Source organism: Perca flavescens, chromosome 3, assembly GCF_004354835.1.
Source record: "Perca flavescens isolate YP-PL-M2 chromosome 3, PFLA_1.0, whole genome shotgun sequence".
In the NCBI taxonomy this organism is placed as follows: Eukaryota; Metazoa; Chordata; class Actinopteri; order Perciformes; family Percidae; genus Perca; species Perca flavescens.
In genome coordinates, this window is record NC_041333.1 from 39,130,611 (window position 1) to 39,143,953 (window position 13,343).

General features: G+C 40.7%; 2 protein-coding genes across 7 annotated transcripts in view; one reads left to right on the forward strand and one right to left on the reverse strand.

Moving 5' to 3' along the window:
- The window catches only part of LOC114553116 (zinc finger protein 271), a 687,947-nt gene that overhangs the window by 388,261 nt on the left and 286,343 nt on the right, over positions 1-13,343 (forward strand). The gene's annotated exons all lie outside the window — the stretch shown is intronic.
- The window catches only part of LOC114553117 (zinc finger protein 239), a 134,890-nt gene that overhangs the window by 34,214 nt on the left and 87,333 nt on the right, over positions 1-13,343 (reverse strand). Inside the window, exons 1-3 of one of the 6 annotated variants that reach the window (XM_028574273.1) lie at positions 6,657-6,743; positions 5,530-5,587; positions 3,586-3,680 (exon numbers count right to left, since the gene is read on the reverse strand). The exons of 3 other annotated variants lie outside the window; for them this stretch is intronic. In XM_028574273.1, the coding sequence (XP_028430074.1) occupies positions 3,586-3,678 (93 nt within the window). In that variant the 5' untranslated portion in view covers positions 3,679-3,680; positions 5,530-5,587; positions 6,657-6,743. Of the gene's footprint in view, positions 1-1,837; positions 2,032-3,585; positions 3,681-5,529; positions 5,588-6,656; positions 6,744-13,343 lie in introns of those variants that run through there. 2 more of the 6 variants (XM_028574281.1, XM_028574272.1) reach the window with 2 other exon arrangements.

Here is a 13,343-nt window from a genome sequence, read left to right on the forward strand (position 1 = left end):
AATCAATGTTAATATTTGGTACAGTAGCCTTTGTTTGCAAGTACAGAGGTCAAACGTTTGCTGTAGTTTTTCACCAGGTTTGCACACACTGCAGGAGGGGGATTTGGCCCACCCTCCACACAGATCTTCTCTAGATCAGTCAGGTTTCTGGGCTGTCGCTGAGAAACACAGAGTTTGAGCTCCCTCCAAAGATTCTCTATTGGGTTTAGGTCTGGAGACTGGCTAGGCCACGCCAGAACCTTGATATGCTTCTTACAGAGCCACTCCTTGGTTATCCTGGCTGTGTGCTTCAGGTCATTGTCATGTTGGAAGACCCAGCCTCGACCCATCTTCAATGCTCTAACTGAGGGAATGAGGTTGTTCCCCAAAATCTCGCAATACATGGCCCCGGTCATCCTCTCCTTAATACAGTGCATTCGCCCTGTCCCATGTGCAGAAAAACTCCCCCAAAGCATGATGCTACCACCCCCATGCTTCACAGTAGGGATGGTGTTCTTGGGATGGTACTCATCATTCTTCTTCCTCCAAACACAGTTAGTGGAATTATGACCAAAAAGTTCTATTTTGGTCTCATCTGACCACATGACTTTCTCCCATGACTCCTCTGGATCATCCAAATGGTCATTTGCTAACTTAAGACGGGCCTTGACATGTGCTGGTTTAAGCAGGGGAACCTTCCGTACCATGCATGATTTCAAACCATGACGTCTTAGTGTATTACCAACAGTAACCTTGGAAACGGTGGTCCCAGCTCTTTTCAGGTCATTGACCAGCTCCTCCCGTGTAGTCCTGGGCTGATTTCTCACCTTTCTTAGGATCATTGAGACCCCACGAGGTGAGATCTTGCATGGAGCCCCAGTCCGAGGGAGATTGACAGTCATGTTTAGCTTCTTCCATTTTCTAATGATTGCTCCAACAGTGGACCTTTTTTCACCAAGCTGCTTGGCAATTTCCCCGTAGCCCTTTCCAGCCTTGTGGAGGTGTACAATTTTGTCTCTAGTGTCTTTGGACAGCTCTTTGGTCTTGGCCATGTTAGTAGTTGGATTCTTACTGATTGTATGGGGTGGACAGGTCTTTATGCAGCTAACAACCTCAAACAGGTGCATCTAATTTAGGATAATAAATGGAGTGGAGGTGGACATTTTAAAGGCAGACTAACAGGTCTTTGAGGGTCAGAATTCTAGCTGATAGACAGGTGTTCAAATACTTATTTGCAGCTGTATCATACAAATAAATAGTTAAAAAATCATATATTGTGATTTCTGGATTTTCTTTTTAGATTATGTCTCTCACAGTGGACATGCACCTACGATGACAATTTCAGACCCCTACATGATTTCCAAGTGGGAGAACTTGCAAAATAGCAGGGTGTTCAAATACTTATTTTTCTCACTGTATATGTTAGGGCCGTCAGCATTAACAAATCTATATATCTATATACACATCTATATATCTATATACACACATATACTATATATATATATACACACATACATATATATATATATATATATATATATATATATATATATATATATATATATATATATACATATATATATATATATATATATATATATATATATATATGAAGAAGTCTGAATATGAAGAATCTAAAATATAAGAAATGTTTCCAGTTATTTCACACATTTATGGTAAGTACATAATTCCACATGTATTCATTCATAGTTTTGATGCCTTCAGTGAGAATCTACAATGTAAATAGTCATGAAAATAAAAAGGAAACACATTGAATGAGAAAGTGTGTCCAAACTTTTGGCCTGTACTGTATATATATGACCAATAACACCAAGTATTATTATAAACTCATACTTACTCTGAGAACCCCTTCCATTTCAGTAGAAACTCTACTCTTCCCTTCACCACTCTGCGGTTCAAAACCTTCTCCACCACATACTCCTCCTCTTCCTCCTCCTCCTCCTTTACTGCTGCTGCAGGCTGCTCCTCCTCCTCGACCTTCTTGTCCTTCTTTCCTGCTCCAGTCGCCAGCTTGACCTCTGCTGAGGGCTCCTTTGGTAGACCCAAGGGGGAAACATGCAGAGATAATGATACAAGGGTTAGAAGAACTAATGGGCATCTATATTAAATTATGAGAGTTTAAAGCAGTTTTGCGGACATTTTTTCACTTTAAGTACTTTTCATTTGTCCTGCATCTGCCAGAAGGTGGGATGTGCACACAATTACTTTTATAAATGAATTATAGTTCACCATGTTTTACTATATTAAAATGTTCCGTTAGAATGGGGAAAATGCTGTTATCCTGGATGAATTTAACCTTGACTCGGTTTTACAAAAGCAGAGGCAGATAAGTTATTAAATAGTTTGATTTAGAAGTTTGATTAATATATTACTGCAGTTGTTGAGATAATTAGAAAAGGCTGATAAAGTTGCCAAATGTGTTTTAAATAAAGTCAGTTACTAAGGGCAACACATAAAGTGCTGTACATGTGTGTTTCTATACCAATGCACCTTAAATTATTTTAGTTGATTCATTTTTTTGTATTTTTTAACAACTATAATTGGTATAACTGATGAATATCCTCCGTTACATTCATGTTTACAGTCTGCATTATATTTATCACTTAATTCTCTTTAGAGTTTCTAGATTTTAGAGTCCAATGTCTTCAGTGTCTTTCTGTTCTATGTCCATATATACGAGGGAGCAAATCATAACAATATGTAGAGAAGGAAACTCTGCCTAAAAATAAAAACCACGTGAGAAAAAGCGTGGCAGATAATAGCGGACCAACGGAATGATATATCTAAAAATATACATTTATGAACTACTGCTCTTAACTGAAACCATTCAATGAGTCACTTGTCATCTGCAAAAAAGAACAGTTGTACACTTTGCATTAAAAGCGAGCAGTGGAAGTTAATATGACTTAGGTCATTTATATTTTAGCCCATGAGGGAGAGAGAGAGAAACAGAGTGAAAGAGATATTTATGTATCATATTCTAGCGTTATAGAAAATTGATCAGCACAACTGTTAATTAACAGCACAACTGTTAATTTGTGCCAATGATTAGTAACCTAATCCTTGAATGGTATGATCATGACGGTTTCAGTTCAGAGCAGTGGTCAGTTAATGTATATTTTTAGGCTGCTTACACATTCAGTCGGTCCGTGATCGTCTGCCTCGCTTTCTCTCTCTGTTTCATTACAGCGGCCGTGTTTCTTCTTTACAAATAATGTGTTTCATGTTATCATACTTCCACAAGAAGCTGCTGCTCACTCTGTATAAAGTATGAACAATGTGTATTCTCTATTGTAGCATCAGTAAATCTGTTATCAACCTTGCGGCCTGGTAAGGAAAGCTGTTAACGTTCATCCACCCGAAATACTTCAGCCTGACTCCACCTAGTCTCTCCTCCTCAGCCTGACTCCACCTAGTCTCTCCTCCTCAGTCTGACTCGACCTAGTCTCTCCTCCTCAGCCTGACTTGGCCTTCGTGAGACTCACCAAGCCTGGCTGCACAGATTAGACTAGGTCAAGCCTCTCTTCATCAGTTCTCCTGGATTTATAAATTCTACTTTTGTGTGTTACCACCCTAAACACTGACCTGAACATGGCTGGTATCAGAGTCCCAGTCTGCTGCTGGTCTTCTGGGGACCTTGTTGCTCCGCTGCTCCTGGTTCTGGTTGTCCTCCTCCATTCCTCTGTTGGGGACCAAGAAGCTGGTTAAACAGTGATTTGGCTCAGATTGAGTTGACTGGTGAGACACAGGGGAGGCAAGACAAAGGATCTTGGCCTACATGTGAATCCCAAAGCCAGTTTCACCAAACTCCTACAAGCCGCCACTTCACAAGATGGAGAAAGTGCATTCAAACACGAGGATGGCAAGGCAGACTGGTGGTGAGACAAAGAACTGCTTCACACCTGTGACCAGGTTGCAGTTTTCCCATTGGTCGTCGGGTCCTTGAATGCACCACCCCGCCACTAGGAGGCGGAGGAAGGATAAAAGCTGTCCGCGTTTGTGTTTCTTTGCTTTTCACGGTAACCCCGGTTGCTGAAAGGAGGCACTGGTCCGGATTAGTTAGCCAGCATCACCTCGCTGGTCGAGATTTGAGCTGGGACAACTTTATATCGGTCTGATATAAAGGGGATCCGAGGAAATACTGGCCGAAGTATTCCCTCATCTGCAGTGGGTTTAATCAGCCTGGATTCAAGAAAAGGACGGCGTCCTGTTTCTTGTTTGGTCGACCTGGATTACGTCTTGTCCCTCTGCTTGGGATTTAAACGGATCGTTAAACTCTGGCAAGAGTTTTAACTGACAAACAACGCACACAGTAAGAGGCTTACACAGTTCTGGGCAGATATTAGAACTAGTGCGTTTTGTTCTGTTATTAATGAGCAAAGGGTTTGCTACCATTGTTGCCATTAATGTGATCTCATTTAATCATGTACTGGTCCATATGTGATTATTAATCTGTGCTGTGAATGTATAAATTGATCACTATACTCGTTGATTTATGTTGTGTTAAGTAGCTGGGTATAACCGTAATCGCTACCTGCTTAAATCACTCCTTTCAGGAGTTTAGTTACTGTCTGCGATAGAATCGCGAAAATCAGCTGTTAGTCACTGAATTAGTTATAGTGACATTCTCCTCAGCAAAACAAAGTCTCAGTCTGTCCTAAACCACACGTTAGCCCAGACCTGAGTGGCTGAGGGGAACTGGGTCATTATCGATAACTAAAGATCAGAGTGCCCCCCTTTTTTTTCTTTATTCTTCTTCTCTTTCTTCTCTCTCTAACACACACACACACACACACACCCACAGGCTAGCCGCGTAGCTCCCGAGCTAACGCTGCAGGCTAGCTTCACACGTGGAGTCTGCTTACGTTCGGACAGAGCTAACACAGGAACTAGCTACCATACCGACTAAGCGTGCGCGTTGCCTAGCAACCCCCGGCTTCTTCAGCCCCTCCTCGCACGCAGCACCACCACTACGCCCTCTTGAGGCCAAATAGTTTTGTGCAGCTCACAGGAGTAGCCATTTTGGGTAGTTTTGTGTTAGAAATACATGTCGACATGCCCCTCCTCTCTCACACACACACACACCCACACCCACCCACAGACGTGTCCATGACACATGCTGCTTTGTTTTGCTTTGTTTTTTTGGTTGTGATATTGTAAAAAGGTATATGAGTTTATTAGTGAAGGATTATTGATTAGCCACCGATAATTGTGACGTTAATAAATCTTATTGTGCTTAATTAGCAGTTGCTTGTGATTATTTGTGTACTTGTTGTAATAATTGCTGGTCAATCAGGTCCGTGTTTGGATTCACCCCTTCCTTTAATTCCTTTTTAAAGGATTACCACAGAATGAGACTGTTCCACAGTTTGATTATTGGTCCCTGACTTGCAGGGTGGTGCCCCGTTTTTGATTGTTTGTCGATTTGATAAAGTTATTAATAACCATATTCATAACTTTATTAATATTGATAAAACCTCTTTGATAATTTGCCAATGATCAAATCTGTACCCTACGAGAATCCTACACCTCTCTTGTCCTGAAATCCAGCAGATGTCCACTGGGGCTGCTGGACTCACTCTGGATTCTGTTCAGTACAAATCAAAGCACGCAGAGATATTCAGGAGCTGCTGTCTCCTCTCCTTTTCCTCACATCCACACACAACTAAAACAACAGTCGGCAAACTCAAAGCAGAGGCTGGAAAACTGTTCCATTTCCTTCCTCGCTACACAATGAACTCGGAGTAGTTTGGAGAAAACAGCATTCTATTAAACTGTGAATAAATCTAAACAACTGCACAATAAAAGGTCCACATTTCTTTAAATTAAATTCACTCAGAGCATTTCAGGAAAAAGGAAACTCAATAAAAAGTGATTTTGCCGACACTAGATATCAGTCCAAAGCTCCCCACTATATGTGATTAAAGTGCTGCGAGCTGTAAGTTCACCACTTCTACAGAAGGCAGAAGATGACGTCATCTCGGAGACAGCTGTCTTCCTGTCTCACTCAGACTCCGTTGTTTAGCTGTGCTAACTTACACTAACAACTTTACTGTCCTCAATCTGAACTCGGTGCAGATCAAACACCAGAACTCTGGTCCGCTTGAAAACCGGGGTCCCGGTTCAGGTGGGAACGCGATCCGACCCAAACACAGGAAGTGGACCAAAACCAGAGCATTTACTAGCCTGCAGTTTCAACCTTTCACACAGTTTACAGACTTAAATATCTGGTTTAAGGGATGAGAACTTTCAGAAAATGTCTACATGCATAGCAATATGTAGAGTCCATCATGACAGAATACTGGAGCCATGGATGAAGACTAGACCAGTTTGTCCCCCATCAATGTGGTTGGGAATATATTCAAGTTGGGCTGTACTGCTCCATCATTCTTTGACCTGCTGATATATGTAGAAAGATGGACAGTAAACTTGAGCACAACTACAACATGTATGTACTTATGCATGTACTGTATATCTGCATGTATTTCAAAATGTAGGCCAAGTATTTACTTTGAGAAAAAAGAAACAAACAGATCCATATTGACCCAAATAAGAATGAACAGCAGAAAGCAGCATTTTAAGGACACCCAGCAGGCCTACCATTACATTGTAATTGTACTGCTTTGCAAATAGTAAGAACCTTCTTCATCACAGACCTGATGGTGCAGTACTTGATCCACATGGATCCACTTGCTGTCCCTCTGGCTGTTCCTCTCTCTGTCCCTGTAAGTTTTCTTCCTCCTCACCCTCTTCTGGATACTTATAAATCACTGGACTATACATTTTTTTATAGACATAGTAGGCTATTGCCATTTTTCAACATTTTTCTGCGTGAGCGTGGCCTACCAATAGCTCAAGCCTGTCAAAGTGACTGTAGCTAAAGTTAATTAGCAGCAAGATGCCTTCCTTCTCCATAGAGGACTACTACAAACTCCTTCAGAAGATTGCAGTTCTGGAAACCAAAATTTACCGGTTAGAAGTAAACGTGGAAGTGAACAAATCTTGTGGAAATGACACCACTTTACCACTGAACCAAAACAATGGACAAAAGCATGCTAACACATGGCTAACTAGCACCAGCAAGACCACAAAGAAACAGGAGAGCTGTGGAACGGATAATAAATCAACAAGAGGCAGTCCTCCCTGGAACTCTTTTGGTGCAAAGCCTAAGAGTAAATCATTTTCCTGGGAATTGGGAGGACGACTAACGGGCAGGGTAGAGCGCCCTGAGATTTGTGATACGACCGGCTGGCCTGCATTACCATCCAGGCAGAGCGCCTCTTCAACCCCTGTACTTAGTAGGACACAGCCGTGGACAACTGGAAAAGGGAAAAACCACCAACAAAATGCCTCCCCAACAACTGAGTGTGCAGGTGGAGAACAGATTTGCTCCTCTGCTGCAAGACCCTGGACATGACCTGGATTGCGTCTCATCGTCACACAGCAGGGTAAGGACTGAGAGCAATTCTAAAATTAAAAAACTACAGAGAAAGCTAACGGCTGGGCCCCAAACTCTGATTGTGGGTGACTCTGCTGTAAAAGATATCAAAAGCAGTAAAAACACCAAAATGCTCTGTTATCCCAAAGACATGGTGTCTGACTTGGCCCAAAGAATCACAGATATCGTAGCAGCACACCCAACTACTAAGAACATTATACTGCACATAGGGTCAAATGATGTTGTAAAGCAAGAGTCTGAGGTGCTGAATCGTGAGTTTATGGATCTGCTGAACACAGTCAGCTCCATAGATGCGAAGGTGTTTATTAGTGGCCCTATACCACCAGTCGGAAGACAGGGTGGCTACAGGTATAAACAAGTTAAATTTAAGACTTTTTAAGACCACTTCTAAATGAAATTTAAGACTTGAATGTGGTGCGTTTGTAATAATGTTCAACGAGACACTGAACCAGACAACCAAAAGCAAACAACTGGACTTGCATGTGCGTTATTGGTTAAATGACCACGTCCAGTCAAGATTATATGGAGCAGTTCATGGACCATGCAACTGCCCAGGATCTACTTCAGCATTTCAAAGTAAGTGTGCCATAAATATATTTATTAACTAACCTCTTGTATGTTGTGTATCATATAGTTAAGCTTTACTGATTTGTCAAGTAAATAACAACTATGGATAGAGCACTACACGTTAATTAATACAAATTAAAATGAATGAATTGAAAACAATGGTATTAGAGTCTGCGGTTTACCTGCCAATATGTATAAATAGTATACAGTGCTGCTCATAAAAATATCCCCACATCATCACATACCCTTCACACTACCTAGAGATTGGCATGGTTTTATTTCAGTTAGCCTCATAGCTGGTTTGATTTACATTGAGAGATGATTTTATTGAAAGCCCCCCCATCTCTAGGTATGGTGAAGGGTATGTGAGGATGTGGGGCTATTTTAATTCCAAAGGCCAAGGGAACTTTATCAGGATGCATAGTATCCTGGATGCATGAAATAACTGGCCTTTAAAAATAAAAATCTGCATGCCTCTATGGGAATTTAACATAGGGGTGTACTTACTTGTGCCCCCTGTATTTTAAGGAAGGGTATTTATTTATTTACGATACATTATTTATTCACAAAGAAAATTGGTGTCCTTAAAGGTTGGACTTTTCCTACTTTTTTTAATCAAGGAATTAAGATCAATTTCCAAAAGATGATTTTTGTATTCCTCTTTTTAGTCAACTTATCATGGGTTCATAAACTTATGAGCACCACTTGTCATTTAACCAGTAACGCACATGCAAGTCCAGTTGTTTGCTTTTGGTTGTCTGGTTCAGTGTCTTGTCGAACATAATTACAAACGCACCGCATTTTTGGACTTAGGTGATGAGTTATTTTTTGATATATGGCACCAGTCCAAATTTAGCGTAACGTATCTGGTCTTGTCCTTTCCACAGGTAAATGACTGTACAAGCCCCGAATCTGGAAACACTGGCATTGTTGGCTGTGGATTTCCCATCCTAACATCCAGCGTTGTAGCGTTGACATCGTTGCTAGCGGTAGAAATGGTGTAGCAGAAACTAGCAATTACGGGCTGCTGGCGAGCCTTTACGTAGTACGTAGTTTACTAAGTTTGAAATTCTTCCGACGCATAATGCAGTTCGCTTCATAAACATTCCCAGGTACCGACCTTATTCAAGCAATTTTTAATTGAACTTCCATTTTCCCATATTTCCAGGTGGCTATCAACCATTGCTGTATTACCAGTATGTGGCGAAATTGCAAATCCAACTGACTATGGCCACGCCAAGACCCGCCCACGAAGCAGCTCGATTGGTAGGGGTTAGGCATTTGACCTTGGTTAAGGTTAAGGTTAGAATTAGAGATGGTCCGATTCCGACACCAGTATCGGTATCGGCTCCGATACTGCCTAAAACGCTGGTATCGGGAAGTACTTGAGTTTATGCACCGATACGATACCACGTAATAAAGCCCTAAAGAAAATCTACGTTAAAGTAGTTTATTAATGTTCTATTTATGTCAAACTGGATAATAAAAGAAAGTTCTGTGGCATTCATTGTTTGTGTTTGTTCATGTTTTACAAAGAGTTTAACCTAAGCCAGACAGACAACAAAGATAGAAATCATATCACTTCCATACAGGGATAGTAGTATACAGTTGTTAAAACATAATAAAATATATGACACACTGGTATCGGATCGGTACTCGGTATCTGCCGATACGCAAGTTCAGGTAACGGAATCGGTATCGGGAAGCAAAAAATGGTATCGGGCCATCTCTAGTTAGGATAGCCGATTGGTCAGGGAATAGGTCATGTACAAATGGGGTTACGTTACCTTGCGTAAAAAATATTCGACCTGGCTGACAGAACAGATTGCCTGCATTTTCGCGGTGACATGACACAAACATATTTAAGACCTATCCAATCTGAATTTAAGACAATTTAATACTTTTTAAGGCCTTATTTTTTAGGAAAAGTGATTTAAGACTTTTTAAGACTTTTTAAGGACCCGCGGCCACCCTGGAAGAGGAGTTGAGAGATTCAGCAGACTGCTGGCACTGAACAGATGGCTTTCATCTGCATGTACCGACCATTCTCTGCAGTTCATTGACAATTTTAACATTTTCCGGGACTGCAGACATCTTTTTAAAGCAGACAGACTTTTCCTTAACAAGTCAGGAGTAAAGCTGTTCACCTCTAACTTACTTTACTTTCTGCACCACACATCTGCTCCCTTGGCCAAGGGCACGAGACAAGATACATCAACACAAACAAAACAAGAGGAAGACACAACAAAGTGTGGCAGTGATCCACCACAGCCCCCACCTGAGCAAGGATTTGACCATGGGAGACTACAGAGCGGAGACAAGAAATCTCAACCCCCCCCTTTTCATCTATCCAACACTCCTCAAACCCTCTTACCAACCCCGACGAGAACCCATCGCCCTCCCCATTCCATAGGAGACCAAAGAGCGGAGATGAGAAATCTCAATCCCCATTCTCACCCGTCCAACACTACTCAAACTCCTTTAACAACCACGACGCCTTTGAGGATGAGTCGCTCTCTTTCCTCTTCCTCTTTCCCCCATCCCCATGTTTGAGTTCACTGACCAGATGAAGCAGCTGGTGAATGCTGGAACCAAGTATGCCCCCCTTCCTTCTCCCATCGTTCGCCCCCGGCCAAAAGTAAAATGCCAGGCACCTCTGCCCACTCAAGAGCGGCAGCTAACTCATTCTCTCCAAACTGATAAGGATGCTTGTTTGCTAAATGCAGCAAGCATTAACTGATATGGGCCGGGTCCAGGCAGCTTGCCTAGTAGCACTCATGACTCTTTCCAAGACAAGGCTGGGCCCTGCATATTAGATTCTTCCACAATTTATGTTGTGATAGGTAACAGAAAAATAATAACGAATAAGCACTTAAAGGCAAACTTTGCAAACTTAGCATCCATTCCTCGTCAGCCACAGTCAGTCACAAAAAATGAAAACACACTAACACTAGCCCTACTAAACGTCAGGTCCTTGGTAGGAAAATCATTTTTAATCAATGATTTTATTATTAAGCACAATCTTGATTTTATGTTTTTAACGGAAACCTGGTTGGACCATAATAACAACCCCCTCTAATTTCAGTTGTATGAGTGAGAATAGAGTGAATAAGAAAGGAGGTGGAGTCGCCATTTTGTTTAATGACTCAATCCAATGTACATAATTATCTTACGGACATTTTGCTTCTTTTGAATATGTGGCTCTTCAGCTAAGAGCCTCCCCTCAAGCTATACTTCTAAATATCTACAGGCCACCCAAATACTGTGCAAACTTCTTTGACAATTTTAATAAACTGCTGTCTATAATCAGTATTAACTTTGACCGTGTAATTATTGCTGGTGATTTTAACATTCATGTTGACAACCCCCAGGACCGAGGAACCAAAGAACTGTGTTGTGTTTTTGAGAGCTATGGACTGACTCAGCATGTGACACAGCCCACGCACAATAAGGGGCACACTCTGGACTTGATTATCTCCAAGGGTCTAAACATTTCCAAGGTTGTGGTGACTGATGTTGCGCTCTCTGATCATTCCTGTGTTTTCTTTAACGGCACTATCTCTGTGTCCAAAAGTGTTCAAACAAAGTTAATCAGAAAACGGTATATCACTGAAAACACCAGTGAATCATTCATTCAGCTTTTCTCCTCCACAACCACCCTCTCAGGGGTCTCAGTCACTGAGCTTGTAGATAATTTCAACTGTAAAATTACGAATGTTATTGATGCCATTTCTCCCACTAAGGTCAAAGCTGTCTCTGGTAAGAAAAGATCTCCATGAAGAAATTTTATAGTGGTGAGAAAAGAAAAAAGAGAGTGTCGAAAAGCTGAACGCAATTGTCAAAAATCTAATCTCCAGGTCCACTATAACATCTATAAAGAGAGACTTCGCATTTATAATTTGGAATTAAGGAATGCAAGGCGGTCCTTTTTCTCTGACATTATTGCCAAAAACAATAATAATTCACGTGCTTTGTTTGCTACTGTCGATAGATTAACAAACCCTCCAGTACCAATAGCATCTGAACTGTTGTCTACCAAGGCTTGCAATGACTTTGCCTCCTTCTTCACAGACAAAATTCAGAAAATTAGACAGTCAGTGCTTCCATACCAAGTACAGGATATGTGTTGTCACAGTGTTCACACAAAACAAAATCCAATATGTATACAATCTAGACACGACACTAATGAGCAACTATAGGCCGATATCAAACCTTCCATTTTTAAGCAAAATCTTAGAAAAAGTGGTTTTTCAACAACTCAACCTTTTCTTATCACTAAACAACAGTTTTGATGCCTTCCAGTCAGGTTTTCGACCACACCACATCACCGAGACGGCTATTGTTAAAGTCTTTAATGACATCCACTTAAACACAGATAGTGGCAAAATTTCAGTCTTAGTATTACTTGATCTCAGTGCTGCATTTGATACGGTCGACCATGACATATTACTTGACCGATTGGAAAACTGGGTTGGTCTTTCAGGCTCAGTACTAAAGGGGTTTGAATCCTATTTAAAGAATAGGGACTACTTTGTGTCTATAGGTAATTATACATCTGAGCATACAAATATGACATGCGGAGTTCCCCAAGGCTCAGTTCTGGGGTATCTTCTGTTCAACATCTACATGCTTCCACTGGCTCAGATTATGGAAAACAACAAAATAAGTTACCATAGTTATGCGGATGACACACAAATTTACATAACCTTATCGCCAGGGAATTATAGCCCAATAAAACAACTGAATATGTGCATTGAACAAATTTATGACTGGATGTGCCATAACTTTCTTAAATGAAATGAAGAAAAAACGGAGGTGGTTGTTTTTGGTGCAAAAGAGGAACGATTAAAGGTCAGCACTCATCTTCAAACGAGAATGTTCAAAACAACAGACAAAGCCGGAAATCTTGGTGTAGTCATGGACTCAGACCTGAATTTTAAAAGTCACATTAAGACGATTACGAAATCAGCCTATTATAACCTTAAAAATATATCAAGGGTTAAAGGACTTATGTCTCAGCAGGATTTGGAATAACTTGTCCATGCTTTTGTCTTCAGTAAACTTGACCGCTGCAACTCTCAGTTCTTTTAAATCCAGGCTGAAGACATATCTTTTTAATGTTGCCTTTCTTTAAATAACCTATTTTTAATTGCGGTGTCTTTAAAATTCTTATACTGCACTGTACATTTTATTCTTGTCTTTTAATGATTGTAAATTGTTTTTAATTGTTTTCTATACATTTTATTTTTTGTCTTTTAATGCTTTGAAATTGTTTTTAATTGTTTTCTAACTGTTTTTTTTAATGTTACATGTAAAG